Source organism: Mustela erminea, chromosome 6, assembly GCF_009829155.1.
Source record: "Mustela erminea isolate mMusErm1 chromosome 6, mMusErm1.Pri, whole genome shotgun sequence".
Taxonomy (NCBI): Eukaryota; Metazoa; Chordata; class Mammalia; order Carnivora; family Mustelidae; genus Mustela; species Mustela erminea.
The window spans coordinates 134694105-134718311 of NC_045619.1; the positions used below are offsets into that span (position 1 = coordinate 134694105).

At 38.2% G+C, this 24207-nt stretch overlaps 1 protein-coding gene across 5 annotated transcripts in view; it reads left to right on the forward strand.

The window, feature by feature from the left end:
- The first annotated feature begins 266 nt into the window (after window positions 1–266).
- Window positions 267–24207, forward strand: part of MTPAP (mitochondrial poly(A) polymerase) — a 130219-nt gene continuing 106278 nt past the window's right edge. For all 5 annotated transcript variants that reach the window (XR_004287201.1, XR_004287200.1, XR_004287202.1 and 2 more), the window contains exons 1-6: window positions 267–458; window positions 6748–6920; window positions 8576–8809; window positions 9919–10143; window positions 17387–17598; window positions 19518–19744. Coding sequence is in view for 1 of the 5 variants with exons in the window: in XM_032349765.1 (XP_032205656.1) it covers window positions 305–458; window positions 6748–6920; window positions 8576–8809; window positions 9919–10143; window positions 17387–17598; window positions 19518–19744 (1225 nt within the window). In the remaining 4 variants the exon portion in view is untranslated. The remainder of the gene's footprint in view (window positions 459–6747; window positions 6921–8575; window positions 8810–9918; window positions 10144–17386; window positions 17599–19517; window positions 19745–24207) is intronic.

Here is a 24207-nt window from a genome sequence, read left to right on the forward strand (position 1 = left end):
AAAAAGTGCTGTCATTTATTATACTCTTAAGTGTAGATTCCCAAATCAGTGCTCCTTCCTCAGGACCCTGCTCTCTGGTTCCATTTTCAGGCCTATTTTGAAGAGCAGGTGGTGGGCTCATTCTCTTGCGGGGTCTTTCGGAGAACTGCAGGAGAGCGGAAAGCAACCCGGTCGGAAAGCAAAGGCAGATTCCGTCGGGCAGTTTTCGCCTAGTTTGACCCTCTAGGCTTCCCATTCCTTTCGCCTCAGCGCGCATGCGCGAGAGCCCGTGCCCTTTCGTTTTCCTACTTCTATTGCTTTGGCAATGGCGGCTCGCGGCGTGGGGATGTTGGCACGTTTACCCCTCTGTGCTCAGAGAGGTCAAGTCCTACGTCCTACCCACAGGCTTCTCAGTTGCCCAGGGCCTGTGGCCGCAGACCTTAAGAGAGAAGAGCAGTCCTCGAGGAATGTGGAGACAGGTGAGGGCGCCCTGTCCCCGGTCTGTATCGGCGCCCCACAGCGGGCGAGGGAAGGGGGGAAGAGACTGGGATCTTGGGCGAGCGCGTGGCTTGTGTATACGTCCGTGGAGCCTTTGGCAAGAGGGTGAGGCCGTGTCCCGTCCTCCACTAATCTCATTAGGGGTTCGCAGGGGCGCTCCTTGCTCATGGTGGGAGTGGGTTGGGTGATGTTTGGTTGAGGGCGCCTGCCTACAGTAATTGAAGTATTTAAACAGGCTTGCTAATATTTTATAATTTGGCAAAACAACGTTCCCAATGAAAACCGATGCCACACATCAGTCAGTTGCTTCATTTACAAATGTATCTGACTTTACAAGTTGTTGATGGAGGACGAGGATAGTAAAGCAATAATGAAATAGCAGTATTCGCGGCTCCCAAATATAGTGTTCTGCTTGTGGAAATTACTGTCCTTTGGTTTATTCTTTTGGCCATTTTGGTAACATGGTAACAGATTTGCATTCACCGGAACAGGCTGCTGTCCCGCAGACGTTCTAAATTTATATGCTGCTTTGTGTATGGAGAAGCTCACTATTACTGAACCCCTTTTGTGACCCAAGAGCTACGGTATCAGATTTACATTTTTTAAAACAATCTGGCAAAGAATGTATCAACTCTCGCCACTTAACAAGTGTACAGAGAGGCTCAAAGAGCAAAGTAACTTGTGCTGGGATACATAGGTGAGTTCTTTTAGACCTCGAGTAGAGTTAGTAAGCAAAATGTCGATTTCTGCTATAGTTTTAAGAGATGAAATTATTTCTGGGAATATTTTTATAGTAGGCTAAACAAGTAAAATGTTCCCTAAAATAAATGGTAGGTTTGCTCTTCTCATCAGACTATATAAAATGAAGATTCATATGGACAGGGAGCGGGAATTGTTACTTAATATGATATTTCATTGACATACTGATGGATTGTACTTGGTAGAAGGTGGTTCTGTTAAAATTTCTCAAGTTACTGAAAACTTGAGTAAGGATTCTGCCAAAGAAGCTATTGTAATTTAATGTGTGTATAGTGGTTTAGATTTGGGAGGTTTTTTTTTTTTTTTTTTTCTTACGCTCTTTGAGAACTAAAACTCTGTCAGGTTGGTGTAGAAGGAGTTATTACAGCAGTTTATAGATGAAGAAACAGGCTAGTCCAAATGGCTAGTTCAAACTTACCCATCTGTTAAGTAGGTAAGGAAAGAACCCGATTCCCAGGTTATACTCTTCATTTTATACAGCTTTGTTGTTTTTCTTAGGAAATGTGTTTCATTTTGTATCATAACTGGCTAAACAGTCAGACTCTTGCGGTGCCTAACAAAATATTCCTATGGATTTCTTTTCCATTTTTAAAAAAGAAGGTAACTATTTTATACTCAGAAATGTAACATTTTATAATTGGAAGGGACTTGAGAAATTTCCAATTGAGGTTTCCATTTAGTGTGAGAACTTGATGGAAAACATTTCTAGTCATATTTTGTAGTAACAAGGAACATACTAGTCCAAAATCAGTCAATTCCATTTTTTGGTCAGGCTCTAATGGTTGGAAAATGTTTGTAATGAGCTAAATAAGCTTAACATAGACATAGCTTTTATTTGAGTAGTGGAGAAGAACCTCAATTTTAAGAATGAGAATATGCAGTGTATTATTCATCGCTCTTTGGGGTCCAGGTGACAGAAGCTAACTTAAATTAGCTTAAGTAGATGGGGAGGACAAACCAAGCCATGTCACGAAACTTCAGAGAGAGCTAGGTGCATTAAGGTCAGCTGGATGGATATGGCCAGTGTAGGGTATTGTTGTTTTCCTCAGCTGTTGTTTGGTGGCCTCCTGATCTCAGAATCTTCTCCATGGAGGCATGGCTATAGCAGCTTCATGTTTACCTGTTTGTAGCCTTCACCAGAAGGAAGAATAAGATCATCTTTTACCTGAATTTGTAGAATTTGAAGAAAGAACTTTCGATCGATCACATCCCGTGCCCACCCCCACCCCCGCTTTGGACCCAGAGGAGCTTTCCAAAATAGTCTCATAATCTTAGACCATCTAATGGAGTGAGGGTCAGTGTCACAGGTAGGATAACTGCATTGACTGCCCCCCCCCCCTTATACAGTGGTTTTCTACAAGCAGGGATGTCTTGTGCCTCCAACAAGGGGGACTGTTGCTGACAACCAGACAACAGATTAATTCTATAAATGGCTACGTACCTTATTAGACATTTGATTTTGTTCCATTTTTTCACCAGTTATGAGACCCGCTCTATCTCAGAGGTTATTGTGAGAATTGAAATATAGAGTATATATGTAAAAGTGCTTGGAAAACTAAAGTGTTGCGGCGAATGGAGGACTCACTGTTATATTTGAAGACAGCATTTGGGTTCTCAATAATTTTTTTCCAGGCTGTAAATCCCACTTTATTTATAGTAATTCTCTGTCAGTTTCTAGACCCTTTACTACTATTCTCCAGATGTTCTCTGGTTCTTTTTTTTTTAAGACCTAATTTATTTGACAGAGCAAGTCCGTGCTCAAGCAGGGGGAATAGGAGAAGAAGCAGGTTTCCTGCTGAGCAGAGAAGAGAATCTGATGCAGGACTGGATCCCAGGACTCTGAGATCATGACCTGAGCCAAAGGCAGACAAAACCTACTGAGCCACCCAGGCGCCCCTATCTGGTTCTTTAATATCCTTCATATCCAGTATGTCCAGAGGAGAACATATATTGCATATGTGGCCTGGCCAGTAAATAGTAAAGAAATGCTGTTATCTCTTAGATTTGGATTTTTGAAAATATTGATAAGGTTTGGAGTTTTATATATGTTTCTCTATTCTCTCCCTATTCATACCCCAGAAATTAAGACATTTCTTTGATTAATTCTGAGCTATGACCAAATCGAAATTTTGGGCCCTTTATATGCAACTACTTCTAGGTTGATTTTCTTCCGCACTATGTCATTGTATCTTTATATTGTTTTTAATTTTAGATGTAGGACAGTATTTAGCCTTATTTTTTGTTTTAAGTTTATGCTTACCAAATTAGGTCATTAATACCGTAAGTCGAGTCGGTCATAAAACATTAGTACTCACTACTTTTTACTCTAAACTTTGTGTCATTTGTAGATTTGCTAAGCCTTTTGTGAGATAATAAACAACCTGAATTTTTTTTTTTTAAAGATTTTATTTATTTGACAGACAGAGATCACAGGTAGGCAGAGAGGCAGGCAGAGAGAGAGAGGGAAGCAGGCTTCCAGCTGAGCAGAGAGCCCGATGCTGGGCTCCATCCCAGGACCCTGGGACCATAACCTGAGCTGAAAGCAGAGGCTTTAACCCAGTGAGCCACCCAGGCGCCCCAAACAACTTGAATTTTTTGTCCCTTCCTTCACAACTTTGTCTTGTCCTCATCATTCTTACCTACTGTTGTTCAAGGCCAGAACTGTTAATTCTTTGGTTTCTTCTACCTCTCCCATCTTCTCAAGCACATTTCTTGATCTTTTATCAGACTTCTCTATCAATCTTAAATTCAGTCTCTCCTCTTCCTAGTGACCAACTGCAGGGATATACTTGCATGAAAGTACAAAGACACTGTGTGCAGTTGGTACTGCAGTATTGTTAGTAGTGAAGAAAGGAAAAGCACCTGAATATTTATCAGCAGAGGATTGGTTAAACTATGGTAAATTAACAAAAATACTTAAGCAGTTACTTAAATAATGAGGTAAACATATACAAATACAGGTGTCCCCGATGTATTAAGTCTTCAGAAGTATATTATAAAACAATGTATAATATGATTTCAGCAATCTTTTAATTATGTAAAAAATGTTTATCTGTGGAGAAATACAAATGTATATGTTTATATGTGCCTTAAAAATGTCTGGAAGCTTAAATACCAAACTTAATGGTTGGGTGTTACTAGAGACAGAGAACAAGGGAAGGAGTTATACTTTCACTTTCTAAAATTTAACAATTTGACTTTACTTTTACAGTAAGCCCTTAGACATCAGTCTAGACTCAGTGAAAAACAGAGACAGGAATATATAGGTAGTAATTACAAAGGGAAGAGTTGGTGAGGTGATCTAGGCAGATCTGGTGTAAGGAAAAAAAAAAGGAAATAGGAAAAATTGGAAGAACTGTCAGTAGATTGAGATCAAAATAATAATAATAATAATAGTCTCTCTTCTCAGTATGGAGGACAGATATTTTTCCATCTTGTTAAGTAGGTACAACACCATGAATTACCTTCTTTCACAAGTGTTGAAGTAAGGTAATACGGAGTGGAGGAGATTCTACCTGGAAAGTCAAAAGTCTCCACAGACCTATGGAAGGTAAATAGAGTTTTCGAGCAGAAAATGAGAAAGTGGGCATTCCACTCAGAGACAGGACAATTTTAAAAGTTCACAGTATGTGGCAGTCCTGTGTGTGGAGTAGCTTAAGTGAACAGTGCAGAAGGAGGAAATGGTAGAAATTGACTTTGAAAGGGAGTGGTAGGACAAAATGCCAGTAACTGTACCCATGCTATTAGGGTTAGACTTGATCTTGAATGCAGTAGGGAAGCTACTGATGGGTTTGAAGCAGAGAGGTCAAACAATGAGACTTTTAAAAGATTAATTTATAAAGATCACTTTGTCAACAAAGAATGGCTTGAGAAGGACAAGACTGGTGTGAATGAGACCAGTTTAGGAATCAGACCTTGAAAGAAGTGATTGATGTTAAAGAGTTGGCATTCAGAATGGAGATGTGGACCCCTATTTAAGAGATGTGTTTTCAGCACCTGCTACAGTGAATGTAGGAAGGGTACTCAATATGTGTTTGATCAGTTGGAAATGTGGACTGTGTCAGGGCCAGGAGTTCTGTGGTGTGCCATTAGAAACTGCCTCTGGGTCTGTGTTATTGAACAGAATTTAGGGTTCAGCAAGCCCTTACTGGTATAAACACATTTGTCTGTCTGGTCTGTGAGGATGTCTTAGAGTTGCTGAAATTAAGGTGCAGTGTGTTTGTACTATTCCTCGATCCATCAGTATTATAATCTTCTGAAGGAAGACAGGTCTAAAAGCATCTGCCAATTTCCATATAACAATTCTATTTTCTGTACTATTTAATTTCTTTGGAATTTCTTTGGAGTATCGATACTAGACTTAGTGATTTATAATCTCTAGAATTTATCTCTTCAGATTTCTGGAAACACTTTTAAGCCACCCAACTAGAAGTTAAATAGATTGGAGGAAAAAGATGAGTTTCTAAAACTCAGTGTTTTGTTCTCATATGCTCTTAGAACTTGAATGCTTTTCTTTTTCCTTATACTTAGTTGGCGATCTTTTCTTCTTGGTCATCGATTATTAATACTTAAATCTTGATTTTAACAGCTCTTGTCTTTATTTCCTTTGATTGTAAAACCCCTAACCCTCGGGGTGGTTCTCTTCCCCCGCAAAGATTTTATTTATTTGAGAGAGAGAGAGAGAGAGAGAGAGAGAAAGAGAGAGGTGGGGGAGGGGCAAGCACAGAGGGAGAATGAAAGGGAGAAGCAGACTTTGCTGAGCAGAGAGCCCAATGTGGGACCTGATTCCAGGACCCTGAGATCATGAGCTGAGCTGAAGGCAGACGCTTAACCCACTGAGCCACCCAGGTACCCCCTGGAGTGGTTTTGATGAAAAAAGAAATAACCCTGCATTTTGTTAGTAAAATTATCATGAACTTTTATGGGCAGCAACTGGATTTTATATTCTTTGATTTCCCTGTGATACACAGCATGGTAGTTGGTAACTCATTGTTAATTGTTTCAGCCAGATCAAGGCCCACAGCAAAGAAGGACGATAATAACTTACTTTAATACATTCACGTTCTAAACTCATTCTCATTACACCCAGGCTTGTAATAATTTCCTTTAGGCTTTGGAATGTTATACTTTGTACAGATTTTGTATGTGTGCATTTGGGAAGGTGTTACACAAGTGATTTTACATTCCTCATTTTGCTTTTAAAATTTTGTGGCTCTCTCTTTTCAGTGCTAGGCATTGAATGCAGTAAATCAAAACCAGGAGAATGGTCAAATGAAAATTGGCAGTAGTGTAGCTTCATTCTTACGCAGGTAAAGAAGAAAGAGGATGAGATTTGGATTTAATGGTTTTAGTCAGCTATAAAATCTTAATGTACCTTTTCAAAATATGCTTTAAATTTTATATCTGTGTGTGTGTGTGTGTGTGTGAGAGAGAGAGAGAGAGAGAGAGAGAGAGAGAACGAGAACGTGCAAGCACACGCAGGCACTGGAAATGTTTTTGTCTCATTCATAGGCTCTGAAGACAAGACTCCCAAAAAGAAATTCTCTGAGGTGCAGAACGAAAGACGGGAACAGGCACAGCGAACTGTTCTAATACACTGCCCGAGTAAAATCAGTGAAAAAAAGTTTCTGAAATACTTATCTCAACATGGACCTATTAGTAATCATTTCTTCTATGAGAGCTTTGTAAGTATTTGAAAACAATTTACCATTCATGCCTTTGAGAGAAAAAGGTTCTGTTTGTAATTTGCAATATGGTAAAGTTAGATTCTCTTTTGATATCCTTAAATTTTTTAAATGATTTTTTTGGTATGAGAATAGACATCCTTATGGCATTATTACAGAATTATAAGTAAGTTAAAGCTGACTGATTCCATCATTTGAATACTTTAAGTAGTCTGTTATCTTAGGGATAAAGGCCGGGGGTGAAGGATATTTGTTTTGCCTTTTGATTTTTTTTTTAATTTGATTTTATTTTTTCAGTGTTCCAAGATTCATTGTTTAATGCACCATACCCAGTCTCCATGCAATCCGTGCCCTCCTTAATACCCACCACCAGGCTCACCCAACCTCCCACCCCCTCCCTTCTAAAACCCTCGGTTTGTTTTTCAGAGTCCATAGTCTCTCATGGTTCATCTCCCCCTCTGATTTCCCCCAACTCATTTTTCCTTTTCTTCTCCTGATGTCCTCCATGTTATTCCTTGTGCTCCACAAGTAAGTGAAACCATATGACAATTGACTTTATCTGCTTGACTTATTTCACTCAGCATAATCTCCTCCAGACCTGTCCGTGTTGATACAAAAGTTGGGTATTCATCCTTTCTGATGGAGGCATAATACTCCATTGTATAATATGGACCATATCTTCTTTATCCGTTTGTCTGTTGAAGGACATCTTGGCTTTTTCCAGTTTGGCGATTGTGGCCATTGCTGCTTTGAACATTGGGGTACAGATGGCTCTTCTTTTCACTGCATCTGAATCTCGGGGGTAAATACCCAGTAATGTAATTTCAGGGTCATACGGTATCTCTGTTTTTAATTTCTTAAGGAATCTCCACACTGTTTTCCAAAGTGGCTTGAGCAGTCTACACTTTCAGTGCCATCCTGATAAAAATTCCACCAGCATTTTTCAAAGAGCTAGAACAAACAATCCTAAAATTTGTATGGAACCAGAAAAGAACCTGAGTTGCCAAAGAAATGCTGGAAAAGAAAAACAAAGCTAGGGGCATCACGTTGCCTGATTTCAAGCTTTACTACAAAGCAGTGATCACCAAGACAGCATGGTACTGGCACAAAAACAGACACATAGACTAGTGGAACAGAGTAGAGAGCCCAGATATGGACCCACAATTCAATATGGTCAAATAATCTTCAACAAAGCAGGAAAAAGTATCCAGTGGTAAAAAGACAGTCTCTTCAATAAATGGTGCTGGGAAAATTGGACACTACGTATAGAAGAATGAAACTCACCATTCTCTTATACTGTACACAAAGATAAACTCAAAATGGATGAAAGACCTCAGTGCGGGGCAGGAATCCATCAGAATCCTAGAGAACATAGGCAGTAACCTCTTCTACATCGGCCACAGCAACTTCTTTCAAGATTTGCCTTTTGATTTTGTTTCATCATTGTTTTCAGCTTCTGTTGACTAATATCCCTTTATGGTGTTCCTTTTCTTAGTTTGCTTAAAATGATTAAAATCAGTGCTGTGTTAGAAGTCTATCATTTGTAATGAATCTTTTTTAGTATTACGATAATCATTCGGATATTTGAACTGAAATACTATGTGAAATATATCCTTCTGAGATGTCTTCTGTTTTTCCTTATGATTTCGGCATAGGGTCTTTATGCTGTTGTGGAGTTTTGTCAAAAGGAAAGTGTCACTTCACTACAGAATGTAACTCGCACTCCGAGTATGGACACAGAGGCTGCAATTCCATTCAAGTCACGTTTCTTCAATGTAAAGATGAAGAATCCATCAAACCAGACTTCAGAACAGCCCTGCATACAGTGCAGTAATCATACCCCTCCTTCAAGCAAGAAGCTTTCTGAATTACTTTGTTATGCAGAAAGTGTAAGTTTTTAAGTATACTTCCCCAGTTTTCCCCAATTCCTGAAAATATGTGTGTGTATGACATTAGTTTATATATTATAGGTTCTTATCATAAAACAGTCAGACTAGGGAATATGTTTAGTGAAAAGTGAAAGTAATCCTTCCCCACTCCCTGCCTCCACACCCTTCTTGTGCTCCTCCCAAGTAACCACATTCTTCCAGAGTTTTCAGCCTTTGGTCTGTACAGATTTTCTTTTTCCAGTCAGCATAATGACATACAGTTGTACCTGGCATTTGTCTTGAAATTTAAAAATATCTCAGAAAAGATATCATTTCTGATTTAATCTGATTTGCTGCCCTAACATTGTTTATATTAGTTTTAGTTTTTCTTACAAAGTTTTGTCAGAAGTTTAGCTAGTTTACTACTTTCAAAGAATTAGTTCATGATTTTTATCGAAATGCTATTTTTGATTTGATTTTCTAATTATAAAAATTTTATTCCTAACCTTATACATTTCCTTTATTTTCTTTTACTTACTTTTCTTGAGTTGAATGCTTCTTAGTTCAATTAATTTCAGTACTGTTTCCAAATATGGGCATTTGAGGCTATGATTTTTATTTTAAATACTTCAGTACAGTTTCAAAATGTGATGCCTTTAACACCAGTTTTCTGGTGAAGCTACAGGATCATTATTCTGAGGAGTTGAGGAATCATGGGCCTTCGTTACCTGAAGCATTGCTTATTTCTAGTGTTTCTTGCCTTTAACATTGGTTCTTCCTTCCTCCACTTCATTTAAAGTGTCTAGCTTTGTGGTTGTTTCGGTCTCTTTCTGGAGCTTTTTACTCTTTTCATTTTCCTAAAACAATACTTTAATTGTAAAGTAATAGTGATTTTAGCTCTAGCCAACTTTGATTTTGCCAATGTTATCATCCCTCAGTTCTTTTTAAAGGAATATTTTTAAAAAATCTTTTTTAAAAAAAATTTAATCAACTTTTACGATTGAAGGAAAAAAAGAATATGTTTTTATGGTAGGTCTCCAAAGCCATCAGATCTCTGGAAGTAAAATGACAGTTATTTTCTATGACCTGTACATTTTCTGTATTTTGTTGGTTTTCTTCTGGCCAGCTAGATAGATGATCAGCTGAACACTCTCCTGAAGGAGTTCCAGCTAACGGAGGAGGACATTAAGCTCAGATACCTCACCTGTTCTCTTATTGAAGACCTAGCAGCTGCATATTTTCAGGACTGTACAGTGAGACCCTTTGGCTCCTCCGTGAACAGTTTTGGGAAATTGGGATGTGATTTGGACATGTTTTTGGATCTAGGTGAAATTGGAAAATTCAACACAAACAAGGTAATTATATTTCATTAGATCACTAAAGATATTTTAAAAGTAATCTTTGGACTTTGTAAAATTATAACTGTTGGTTTCTAAACTTTAATAAACACTGACTAAAGAATATGATCTATTTGATATTTATTCTTCGGAATTATAAAGTCTTTCTTTGTATTGATAAAATATATGATCATTTTTTTGTAAATATTCTACACATAATAAAATGAATTATTTTTTCCCAAGGATTCTGGAGTTTTTCCATTAGGCCAAGGTTATTTATTGTGTTATTCAGATTGTCCGTATCTTAACTAATTTTTTTAAATCTGTTTATCTAGTAATGAAATATTCTGAAATCTCATGATTTTTTGGTTTTGTTAAGTTTCCCTGGAATTCTTTTTTTTTTTTTTTTTAAGATTTTATTTATTTATTTGACAGAGAGAGATCACAAGTAGGCAGAGAGGCAGGCAGAGAGAAGGAGGAAGCAGGCTCCCTGCTGAGCAGAGAGCCCGATGTGGGACTCGATCCCAGGGCCCTGAGATCATGACCTGAGCTGAAGGCAGCGGCTTAACCCACTGAGCCACCCAGGCGCCCACCCTGGAATTCTTTTGATGTTTGTTTTATTTAAAGGCTATGTTAGCTTCATGTGTGTATATAGGTATATGATTATTATATCTTCTCATTGTTCATTTATCATTAAATTATGTCCTTTATCTTTACGTGTGCTTTTTCCTTAAATTCTTTTTTGTCTGTTTAGATAACCACTTGTTATTTGTTTCGTGTGTCTTCTTCTGTATCTTCATTTTGACCTTAAATATGCTGTTATATTTTGGGTGTCTCCCTGATGAATAGCAGATCACTGAATTTTGTGCTTTAATTCTGAGCTGTGAGTCTTTGAAGTCAGTGTTTTCATTCATTGTTACTGATGATTTTTGGATTCATTTCTACTGTCTTATTTTTTATTTATTTATTTTTTTGTACTTTTTCATTCCCTTTCCCTTGCTCTTATTGGATTACTGCTAAAAAAAAAACAAAACTGAAATATAGCTGACACAGTGTTATGTTAGTTTCAGGTGTGCAGTGTTAGAAAAGTTTATGTTACTCTGTCCTCACAAGTATCTGTCTTGTCAGGTCTGGCACAGTACAATGTTGTTACAGTACCACTGACGATATTCTTTATGTTGTACCTTTTATTCCTGTGGATTACTGCTTTATTCCTGCCTCATTCCACTTTTTTCCTCTTACAGTTTGGAAATTATATATTCCATTTAGTTCTTATAAATATGCATGTCTAATGGGTAAAGTTAACCAATATCTCTGCCATCCTCCCAAACAATATAATATAAATATAAAACGTTGAAAAGACTCCTATGTGTTTATAAAATGTAGATTGTTATGTCTGTCTTTTCTTATGTATTTCAAACTAGTACCCCTCTCTACATGGATGTCCAGGTGGCCCTTCAGCCTACCATTTTGAAAACAAAACATTTTTCATTCTTAGCAAATATTCTTTATAAGTTTTTATGAGAGTTCTTATATATGTTTCATATGTTAATTAGCGACATTTTAGTTTTTCTGTCATTTGCTATCTTAATTCTGTTCTAAGTTATCTTCTGTATCTCTCCCTTTACGTATATCCTCAAAGCTGTAGTCACACAGTTCCTTGTAAACTCTCGCAGTATGTTGCTCATATTTCTGTCTCTCTCCAAATTCTTCTGTGTTAGGTTTAGTTAGGGGCTGATATATTGCTCCCACCATGTCATAAGCTGGGTTGGGGCAGCAGCCATATTGGTTCATTTTCCTGTCCCACACGGTGCCTGGCATAAGTTAATATGCACAGTATATACTTACTGAATTAAAACTTACCAAGGAAGGCAGAGTACCTCAAAATGAAATGGCTCATCCCTCTAATAAGACTAGCATCTACTTGATATCATACTGAATTCCTGGCAGGGACACTTAAATTGTGCTGTGTTATTTTTAATATAGGTAAAAAGACTTGGCGAAATAATCGAGGTACACGATAATGTATTGTTAACGGTTAAAGCCGCTCTAGAGCCAAGTTGCGGAAGGTACTTTTTTACTTACCAGTTCTGGGATCCTTCGTAAATTACTTGTCTTCTCTATGCTGACATTTTTCTAGCTGTGAGATTGGGGTCGTGCTCTAGCACCTGTCTCGTGGAGCACTGGAGGGGCCGACTGAGTTAATACACATCACACACTTAGGATGGAGCCTGGCATGTAGTAAGTGTTCAGATGTTGGTCACTATCAGCAACAGTATTCCTAGTTACTTAATTATTATGCAAACAGGAAAAGTTTTTTCTTTGAAAGTAGAGGTGTTGGAAACTTTTAGTTGGGTCTTAGATTTCTGAAATACAGAGGCATTCTGAAAAGACATTCTAAAAGACAGTGCTCCAGGGGTTAAACATCTGACTCTGGCTCAGGTCATAATCTCAGGGTCCTGGGATTAAGCCCCGCATCTATTGCTGTGCTCAGCGGGGAATCTGCTTCTTCCTCTGCCCACCCCCCCAGCTCATTCTGTCTCGCTCCAATAAATAGATAAAAACTTTAAAAATAACTAAAAGACAGTGCTCCAGTCTCACTGAACAATTTCACATTGTTTGGTATGTAGGTTTAACTAACGAAATGTGTTATAAATGTATACTTTGAAATATGTGCTTGTTTAAGATTATAATAGCTTTGCTAATAGAAACATACAAAATGAAATATAATGAAGAAGAAGCACTTTTCTTTAAAGATTTTATTTGAGAGAGAGAGAGCGCGTGTGTTCACAGGAGTGGTAAAGGGAGTGGAGGGAGCAGGACAGGCGGAGTGACACTGAGCTTGGAAATGCATCTCAGAACCTTGAGGTCATGGCCAGAGCCTAAACTGAGGCAGATGCTTGACCGACTGCGCCACGAAGGTGCCCCCAGAAGCACTTTTAAATTCATCAGCTTCGTAAAATAGCCTCTTGGTTCGTGTAGTTGTGAGCTCTCCTTCCTCTTCCGTCTTGGTATGCGTACACCACCTTGCTCTGTAGTTCAGGTGCTTGCTTGATTCCACCCAGACTGAGGGGGGTTAGGAAGAGGGTGTTAGACTCTTGTATGTCTTTCAGCCTGTGTAGATACTCTTGTACCACAGGCACTGAACAGCTGATTTACTAACGAATAAGTCAAAGTTATTTACCAACTAAGCTTGTAAACTTGTGTAAGTTTCCTAATGTGTGGAAGATGCTTACAAGGGAAATGTGCCCCCTAACTTATCACAAAGATCATTTTAGCACAAAATTTTAAGCTAAAATCTGCCTTGCTCTTTCTTTTAGTTTTTCTTTTTCTAAAGGGTTTACATCTGACGGGATTTAGGTAACAGAAGTAAAAATTGGTGGCAAAGTCCTATTCCATTGTCTAAATCATTGCTGTAGACAAGGTGCTTACCCTCCTTGTGTTTTATTTTTATTAGATACTGGCCTAGTACCAGAGTAGTCATGAAGAACATGCGTAATGTTTTAAAAATTTATCTGAAACAAAGTAGTGTCGGGTATAGCAAAATTAGTAAATGTTTATTGATAAAGTGTTTGTGAAGAATTTCTCCAAGTTTTATTTGTAATAGAAGAGTAATTTGGGGGAGGATCTTCATTTTGCTGATAATAGGTATGGTTTTATCATCTGCATCTTCCCTAACTGCAATGTTTTATTTCTGTGCAGAGTGCATTTATGTAAGTAGAATTACGTCATGTGGTTCTGTATCTCTTGCTTCTCACATTGGCCAGATTAGGCCATGTTATGCCTTGGTGATAAACAGCTCCCAAATCTCCCTAAGTTAGCACATCACTGATTATCTGTTGCTAAAGGCTGTGTGGCCAAAGCAGGTCAGCAGGGGGCACTCAAGCTCCCAGGCTGAGGAACTTGAACCATGGGGCCTGTGCTTATCCTGCTGAAGGCAGTGGAAAGGCACAGTAGAGAACTAAGCTCTGTTTTTTTTGTTTGTTTGTTTGTTTGTTTGTTTGTTTGACAGAGATCACAAGTAGGCAGAGAGGCAGGCGGGGCGTGGGGGAGCTGGGGCGGGAAGCAGGCTCCCTGCTGAGCCGAATGTGGTGCTTGATCCCAGGGTCTTGGGATCATGATCTGAGCTGAAGGCAGAGGCTTTAACCTACTGAGCCACCCAGGTGCCCCTGAACTCTGGTTCTTAAAGCTGTGCCTGGAAGTGGCTTGTAAAGCCTCTTCGTATTTCATTGGTGACAGCAAGTCCCCATGCGACTGCGCTTAACTCAGAGGGACAGGACCATGATCATCCTACTGAATGTCAGGAAGGTGACATAGGCTCTTTGGTGAAGAGCTTCAGTAACGGTCACATTCCCGCTTACAGTTCGGTTTCTCCAGTTTCTTGGCCCCGATTCCTTTACTCAGATCTATTTTTCCCTGGTGTCATTTTCACTTGTTACTTCGGTGATTTTATTTTTCTCTCATTTATAGTATTTAATTAAAAAAAATCTCATTATCTCCTTCCTTCTGCGTTACTTCTAACACTTCCCATACATCTGAGTTCATCATGACTCCTCGGTCATCTGGTCTGATACCACTCTCCCAGGTGCTTTACTTCTGCCATCCTGAGATGATTTGATGCCACATCTGTCTCGTTCTCCTGGTACTGTTTAGTCCTAAGGAGGAAGTTTCTCCTTTGGTTTTCTGTGGAGGAGCCTGTGCTCTCTTTGTTGGTTACTCTTGTTTGGGTTCCTGCTTCCCATGTAAATTGGTATGAATCTTAAATAGACTAGGCAACCAGAAGTTAGATGTTTTTAAAAAAGAAGCTAAGCTAGATTTTTGAAGTTTTAATGTTTTTAAAGGAAATCCTTCTTTCTCTGAGGTAATTTTTCCTAGTAAATAAAAAAACCTGGATGACAAAAAGTAAAAAAAAACACAACATATTTATTTGTGGGGATTATTTGTAAACATGTCATACCTGTATATTTTTAAAGGGTTTTTTTTTCTGATTATAAAGTAGTAGTTACAAAATGTGTACCATAAATATCTTTGATGGTTCCACCACCTCCAGAGGTAGCTATTGTGAATCGTTTAATGTATTTTGTTTTGGATTTTTTTTCTTTACATGTAGAAACTCGTTTTTGTAACAAAAACCTGTTAATCTTCAGATTTTAACTTGATCTCCCCCCCCCCCCCAGTTAATAGTGCCATGGCATTTCTGTCTCCTGCATCCTTTTCAGTGGCTGCAGGATATTCCACTGAAAGAATGAACCATAATTTACTTAACCAATCCTTTATTTGTTAGCTAGTTAGGGTGGTGCATTTTCCCCCCTTTTTTATTGTCAGCTGTATTAGTTAATACTTTTTGGTTGTTCACAGAAACCAACTCAAACTAGATTAAACAAAATGAAGAAGATGTAGAGGAAGCATTCTAGAACCCAGGGCCAGGAATGTGGATGAGTCTTAGGAAAGAACTAGAAGTAGGAAGTGTAAATTATCAAGAGCCCATACAGTATTCAGTTTCTTTCTACTTAGTTGCTTTATTTTTCTTTTTCCCCTTCATTACACTCTTTGCACCCCAACTGACTTTATTTATGTTGTTGGACCTTGCAGTGTAGAATGTGCCTGCCCCAAAGCTTCTGAGGTACATATTTTGGCCTTATGGTTGCCTCTGAACCGCTGTTCCAGTTCCCAGATGACTGTATGGTACCTCCAGTGCTTACATCAGCTGCCATGCCTGGTCCTCTCAGCTGAGAGTAAGGGGGTGGATTTCTATGATAAACATTGTTAGGACCTGAATCCTTGTAGTAGGAATGGGTTCTAGAAAATGCGTGGTTGAGGGTAGGGAGCCTTATTAAGCTAAATAGAATTACCGAAGGGTGTGTGCCATGCAAATAATGCTACAGTGAGTGAACAGCTTTGTAAATCGGCCTGTCGAAGCCAAGTGTTTTTTAAAGGATAATTTCCTAGAATTTTAGTAGCTGGTCCAAGTATACAGTAGAGTTTCAATAGATACCACAGTTATCTACCAAACATGTCCCAGTTTACACTCCCACCGACAGGATATACCTGTTTCCCTACGCCCACCAGTGGTGATCCTGGCAACCTTTTGTCTTTGGCAGACTGGTAAATGAATAGTCCCAGTGTTGTTTTAATTTCTTCTTTAGTTTCTAGAAAACAAGAGCATCTTGGAGTGGGAGAGGGAAAAGCAGACTTCTCACTAAGTAGGGAGCCTGATGTGGGGCTCTATCCCAGGACCCTAGGATCATGACCTGGGCCAAAGGCAGATGGCTAAGGACTGAGTCATCCAGGCACCCCACAAGAGCATCTTTTATTGTCTTTGTTAGCCATTTGTTAGCCATTTTTATTTCTTCTGTTATTTATTTTTGTTTTTTTAAAATTTTGGCCTATTTTTAGAATTGGGTGATTTTTTTCTCCCTTTCATTTATATAAATACTTCATAAATTTGGGAAATTAGTCCTTTATATGACATACGTATTACTGTTTTATTTTTGTCTTTTATCTAGTAGTGAATATATGCTTTACCTTGAGATGGTCTCACAAAATCATATTTCTTCTTTTGTATCTTATGGAATTTTGTATTATGCTTAGGAAATCCTTCACTACTTGCAAAAACATTCATTGTTTTCTAGTACTTTACTGATAAAACTTTTTGTGTGTAAATCTGATTTATGTTTAATTTACTTTGGTTAAGGGCTAAAGTCAGGATCTAGTTTATTTTTTTCAAGGGCTACTTGACTCATTTGTTAAATAGTAATTTTAACCCAGTGATTAATGGAGTCATTTGTATTAAATTCCTATATATAGTTAAAGTCAGATTATAGTTTGTTTTCTTCTATTGATTTGCTGTTTAATTTGATTTGTACATGTACTTTGTATTCTAACTACTGTGGGCTTAAAACATCTTTTATAATGTAGTGGTTAACTGGGAAAAGGCAGATAGGTGGTTGCTGAATTTATAGTCTGTGGTTCTACATGTAATGTTACTTTGTGTTACATGATACATAGTGGCATATCAGTTAATTGTACAAAGCCAGTGATTTTTTTTTAATTTAGTACTTTATACTCTGAAGAAACAAAAGACAACTAAAGATTTTTTAAGTCTGCTGTTGGCTTTGATTTCATGAAGAACTTTTTGAGTGTGTGTTTCTTGTTTTTTTGGTTTCTGTTGTGCCAAAAATGATTTAGAGCATCCTTCTAGAAAGTTTAAGAAATTCCTTCTTATAAAAAGCTCCCATTTACAAATGTTTTTATTATTCAGACCTCTGGAAATTTTCTGATGGAATTTCAAGTGAAGAATGTTTCTTCAGAAAGGATTGCAACTCAGAAGATCCTGTCTGTGATAGGAGAATGCCTTGACCACTTTGGCCCTGGCTGTGTGGGTGTACAAAAAATCTTAAATGCTCGGTGTCCTCTTGTGAGGTTCTCACACCAGGCCTCTGGATTTCAGTGTGATTTGACTACTAATAATAGGTATGATCTCTTGAATTTATCATCTTAAATGTGAATATTATGAGGTTTTAACATAGTTTTTCTTGTACAGAAACAGTGGCTTTGGATTCATATATGTTTTAATAATAATAACTTTTTAAAGTTTTGGACACTTAGATTTAAAAATTGGAAATGTTTTCTCATACATATCTATTGGCTTTTTGGTCTTCATGAATAAAACCTTAGGATATTGTGTTTAAAGTGTTATCATACCTAACATCATCTTCTGAGAACTGTTTCATTGTTCTTAACTTATGTAGCCTGATAACAACAAGAAAGCCCTAGAGCAGATGTTCTGTATGTAGTCTTCCAAGTATATTTAGAAAATAAAGTAGCACCTTGAGTTTGACCTTTGAATTGGCTCCAGATATAGTTTGGGTCCTAAACCCATATGGTGTTTGCTTAGGTCAGAAAGCAGTCTACACAGCTTCAGACCGCATAGTTTCTTCCTTTAGCATATTTTCATTTCATTATCCTAGCAACCTGCTTCCTTAAAAAAATGGGGTGCAAATGACACGTTTTTTCATACTTTGATTCCTTTTCTTTCATTCTTAGTCCGGCAAACTTCTCAATTGAATTTATTTCATAACTCTAGTATTCTCATTGCATGCATTAGATTACACTATATCATCTGTTAAATAAATACTCTTTACCAAAAACAGATTTAGAAAATCCATTCCAGAGCTGTTTCGCTTCAACTCGTGTTCACTAACAAGTTAGTGCTGAGTGCTTTGGAATTTCTCTCAAGTATTCAGAGAGTAAAAATAAAATACATAATGCACTTCCTATCATTAAATTTTTTTAAATAACATGTAAACTAGAACAAAATGACATCTTTGTTTGTAGTAGTGTTATGTTTATTGTTTTGTCAGGACAGATTTTTAAAATTTGTTTTACTATCCTTCAGGTTTTTATACTCCTGCATTGCTTCTTTATATAAAATACCTTGCACTATTTGATACTTATTTTCAGCTTAATTTAGATTTATTTATATAACTCATTTAATCACGTGGAATTTCTAATTTGCCGTTTCTTCTTTTTTCTTTAAACTCAGGAAGTAAATGCCATGATGAAACTTTATAGGCTGAAGTTGTTACTGTTAATGGTCTTGTGCCCTCTATTGGTTCTTTGGGAAATTACAAGACATGTTTGATCAGTAGGAGCTTAATTTTAAAATATTTTTGATTAATAATTTTTTGCATTGTAACATTATGACTAGGAAACTTACTGAAAATAGGGTCTGAAGAGCGGGTTCCATGGTGTAATGGTTAGCACGCTGGACTCTGAAAATAGGTTCTGAAATTTGATTTCTTTTTTAAAATTTTTTTATTTTTAAAAAAGATTTTAGTTATTGAAATTTGATTTCTTTAAAAGACATTTTATCTTCATGGGTTTTGGTTTTTATAAATGTTAGACTTAAGTAATTTTGGCTGAATTTTAAGACATATATACTCTTGATAAAATAAGTAGAATATTTTCCTTGCTTGCGAAAGGACTAGATAACTAAGGTGTGAAACTGAGGTGTAGAGCCTCTCATTTACAAATGTGTCAGTGTCTTTATTGGTAGTTTCTAAAGAGCACAGATGTAGTGTGTTTCCTTTATTATTTAAGTCATGTTTAGGAACTTTGATTAAAAATTCTGAATTTTACAACTGCATTAGGACTGTCAGCATTTAAAAGAGTGTTTTAGTGTTAATGAATGTCTTTGATATTCAGCCATTCACATTAAATTTTATATTGCATATACATAATGCTTTTGATTATCTGATCCTGGTGTGCTGAGTATGCGTAGATAACAGTAAGATATTTAACGTATGTTTCCAGGTATGTGTTTTTACCCTACTCTGGAGCCATAATTGGGGGTTTGAAAATTCTCTCTCTTTTTTTTTTTTCATTTGAAGGATTGCCTTGAAAAGTTCTGAACTCCTTTATATTTATGGTGCTCTCGACTCAAGAGTGAGAGCCTTGGTGTTCTGTATTCGGTGTTGGGCTCGAGCACATTCATTAACAAGTAGTATTCCTGGTTCGTGGATTACAAATTTCTCTCTTACAATGATGGTCATCTTTTTTCTCCAGAGGAGATCACCCCCTATTCTTCCAACACTTGACTACCTAAAAACTCTAGCAGGTAAGACTGGAAGCAGTCTCTTCTCTTTCTGACATTTTTTTTTTTTTAAGATTTTATTTATTTATCTGACAGACAGAGATCACAAGTAGGCAGAGAGGCAGGCAGAGAGACCCGGGCGGGAAGCAGGCTCCCGAGCAGAGAGCCCGATGTGGGGCTCGATCCCAGGACCCTGAGATCTCGACCTGAGCTGAAGGCAGAGGCTTAACCCACCAAGCCACCCAGGCGCCCCTCTTTCTGACATTTTAAATGAATATAATTACCATGTGTTGTCAGACACGTGCGTTTGTTTATTTAGTCATAAAATTTGTCTCCTGTATTTTTAAAACTTTGCGAATCTAGAATTAAAGTGCTTTGTATTTTTTAATGCCCACAAGGGGTCATGAGAGTAGATGATTTGCGAAGCTGAGGCCCTTAGAGTTCTGTCCTGTTTGTGTCAGTTGGCAGGGTTGTTTACAGCTATCATGAAACAGTTGGAGCTTCTCTCTTCTTGACCAAGCCTGGAATGATCTTGGGGAGAAAAAAACACATCCCAGATACAACTTTTGAGTGGATCAGAGTTTCGGTGATGGCTTTCCAAATCTGAATTTATTTCCAGATTTTTCTTGAAGTTGCTAAAAAGTTTCATCATGTTTTAAAGGTCCTAAATGTGTTTTTTAGTTAAAAGCTTACAAGCAGTCTTGGGTGAATTATTGTAAAATAAGTATATTCTTTATGTCACAAATGAATTGAGATTTTGGTAGACTGCGGGGATACTAAAGGATGAACAGTTCTAAATTCTGAAGGGAAGGTAAGTAAGGAATATGCTCACAGAGCACAGCCACTGTGTATAACCCCCATCCTGTGTGCTGCGGCCACAGGAAAGTACATCTCTGAAACTTCCTGGTTTAAAATAACCTTACGGGGATTTTATTCCCTACGGAATAAATCTCCATTTACATAGCTTGGTATTGAAGATCTTCACTTATCTAGCCACACCCGACCCCCCAGCCTCCAGCCTCTTCTCCTGTCCCTCCTCATGCGCGCTCACGTTGCGCTCAGGACTGTGGTGCCTCCCCTCATGCTCCCATCTTAGCTTGTTGGTTCAGACTCTGTTTTTCTGCCTGGACCGGGACTTCTCTCAGTTCTCTCTTCTGTGCCACCTTCTCTTGTTATCCAAATTAGAAGTAATTCCTCCTGTGAACCCTGTTAAGCACTGGTCTAGCTTGAAACCGAGCTTTAAAAACGCTCAGTGTGATAGGGTAAGGCAGAGTAGGAAGTTTTCAGAAGGTAGGGTAGTGGTCATGAATCTCTCTCTTGAGGTTGAACTAAAGAGGCAACATCCGTGGCTGTGCTCTTTCATTGTTTGGGGTCATTCATTCACTCATTATTTCCTGGTTGCTTATTGTACACTGGCTTGCATTTTTGGTACAGTGAGGATATGGATGATATTCTTAGTTAACTTTGGTAGAGGCATAAAGCAGACACACAGACAGACATAAAATGTGGGTATTTCCTCATAATAAACAACCTGTAAATAGCACTTCCTCTTCAACCTTTGCTGTGTGTGCTCATGCCTAAAACTGCCCTCATAGGGGTGCCCGGATGGCTCAGTTGTTAAGCCTCTGGCTTCAGCTTAGGTCGTGATCCCAGGGTGCTGGGCTCAAGCCCCACATCCAGCTCTCTGGCGAGCAGGGAGCCTGCTTCTCCCTCTCCCACTCCTTGTGCTTGTGTTGCCTCTCTTGCTGTATCTCTCTCTCTCTGTCAAATAAATAAATAAAATCTTTAAAAAAAAAAAACTGCCCTCACAGAGGCCATTTTGGGGAAAAATCATGGAACTCTTGGAGTTTAGAAGCTAAGGAAAGCAGAAGCTGTGAAAAGGAGGAAGAACAGAGGCAAGTTGACGTAGGGGGCAAACTGTTCCTAATAGCCCGTTGCTCTTTTCCAGTCGCACGGGAACTGCCACTCCTGCCAGAGTTGGGCCCTTGACATACCCTTCCTGGGAGCAGTTCTACTACCTTCTCTCCTTACCTCCATTTGTTTCCCACCAGTCTATTTGTAACTAGCAGAATGGTTGTCAAAAATTCATCTCTTACTGTATTATTCTCACTTGAAATCCTTAGGTAACTTCCTAAAATCTTTCTGAAAAAAATTCTGCTAATTATTTTAGAAAAAGAATATGATTGATGGACAAACTTAAAATGACATGTTGAGGTTTTATTCCAGATCTATCTTTTTTAAAACAATTTACCTTTATTCACATCTAATGGCATCAGAACAGACACAGCTAGTTTTGGAATTCTTTAATTTTCTATTTTAAAATACCAGATTGGTTGCTTACAATTTTTTGTGTTAGTTTTTTTTGTTTGTTTGTTTTAAGATTTTATTTATTTATTTGACAGAGAGAAAAGTCACAATCAGGGCAGCGGCAGGCAGCGGGAGAAGCAGACTCCCTGCTGAGCAGGGGACCCAGTGTGGGACTCGATCCTAGGACCTGGGATCACGACCTGAGCTGATGGTAGCCGCTTAACCCACTGAACCACCCAGAGGTCCCTTGTGATAGCTTTTAAACACCGTAAGAGAAACTTTCAGGCTGCTTTTTGCAGCTTCATCTCCACACACAGCACATTGTGGGTGTGAATTGCCAATAAATGAATACACGAATTTGATTAGCATTATTGTTACTTTTTTATCTTTGATTTTTTGAAGTTCTGATAATACCTTGAATTTGTTATAAAAGAATTTTTCATAAATGAATGTATATTAAGGATGTTAAGATTATTTTAAGGAGACTATATAAAAATATATTTTTTTATTCATTTAGGTATTTTTCAAATTCCATGTTTTTTATACTTTCTGATTTTAACCAGTGGTCCCACATTGGTATATATGCAACAGGACCTAAGAATAAAAACAGTGTTAAACTCTGAAACCATCAAAACCATCTCGGGTGCTCTATGGTTGATTGGCTGAGTGAGTTAAGTCCTGTGTATAATCTACATTGTGCCTCTGCCTCGATGTTCAGATAGTGGCTCTCAATTTGTCTTTTTTAAGAAAGAAAACTATTTCCTTGCTTGTTTATTAATAGAAGGCGGCATGAATTTCTGGAACACCTTCTATCACTTCTAGGGCCTTATAAACCTGGTTGGAACTTAGAATAATCCAGAGGTTGTAGAGTTATATTTAGGGTCCCTTTGATCTTCCCTTTCCTCGTCTTCTCTTACATTCACTTCTGTGTGCAAATCTGGAGGCTCAGTGCTCTACCCTCCCTGCTGATCCTCATGTTCTGCTCTTGTGCCTGATCCTGCCTTCTTCTCACTGCCTCCTCTTCTCCTATGGAGAGAAGCTCTTCAGGGTTCTGCCAGAGAAGGGAGAAGACGATCCCAGATCAAGATCTCATTTGTTAGGTCACTCCTGGCTGTCTCCCCCTGCCGGCCTTCCTGGAGGTAGCGCTCTGTTGGCTTCCAGCACCTGGTACACACGTGTATTATAACAGCTGTCATGTTACCAACCTATTTACCTGCCTGTGGTGGCCCAGCCTTTTTAGGGCAGGCAGTCTTTGATTCATTTCTGCATCTTCCGTTCCTGGCATAGTATTGGGTTCGTAGGAGAAGTTCGGTAAACAGATTTCAGAGGATAGGCTGAGTGTTTTACAGTTGAGAGCTTTTTGTACTGAGCATGATGGAAACTTTCATATTTTGGTTACTCTTGAATTTGTTTCTTTGTGTTTTCTTATAATCTCTGCTCCTTTGCCCATTATGTCTATTATTGTGTGTTCTCTCCTATTTTGGCTTTGCTGCCTTTGTTAAATTTACTTCTTCACTTAGTGCTTTCTGTGGCATTTTCCTTTCATAAACAGTTGTTAGATTATACCTTTTTGTTTGGGATCCCTGTGCTTCCTTCCTGCGATGAATTAAAGGGTTGAGGAAGAAAAGACTGGGTATATTATCTTTGGCAGTTTTGATGCAGAAACCCCAGGATGGAAGAGAGTTTTAATTGTTAGTTCTGTGTGATGCAGTAACAGTTTATTGGGTGCTGACTCTGTGCTGGGCACTTGGCTAAAAAGTCATATACACCATCTCATTAAGTCCTCCTAGCAAATCTTAAAAGGCACATTTACTATTTCCATAGGTGAGAAAACCTTGAGAGGTTTTTCAGATTTTTTAAGGTAACTGAAATATATTACATCTAGAAGTACATCTGTGTATATGTATCAGTTTTCACAAACTGAACACACCCATGGAAAGTCCTCCCTGAGTGAAAATACCACTGAAGCACTAGCTGTCTTCCCTTCGGGCCCCTCCACGCCCTCCTTCCGCAGCATGGGTTCATTTTACCTGTTTATGTCTCATAGAGAGTGTATTGTTTGGCATCTGGTTTCTTCCCTGTCAATATTGTGTTTAGGAGATTCATTCCTACTGTTCGTGTATTCGTGGACCACTCATTGTCATTGTGGCATGGTATTCTTCTATATGAACAAATCAAAA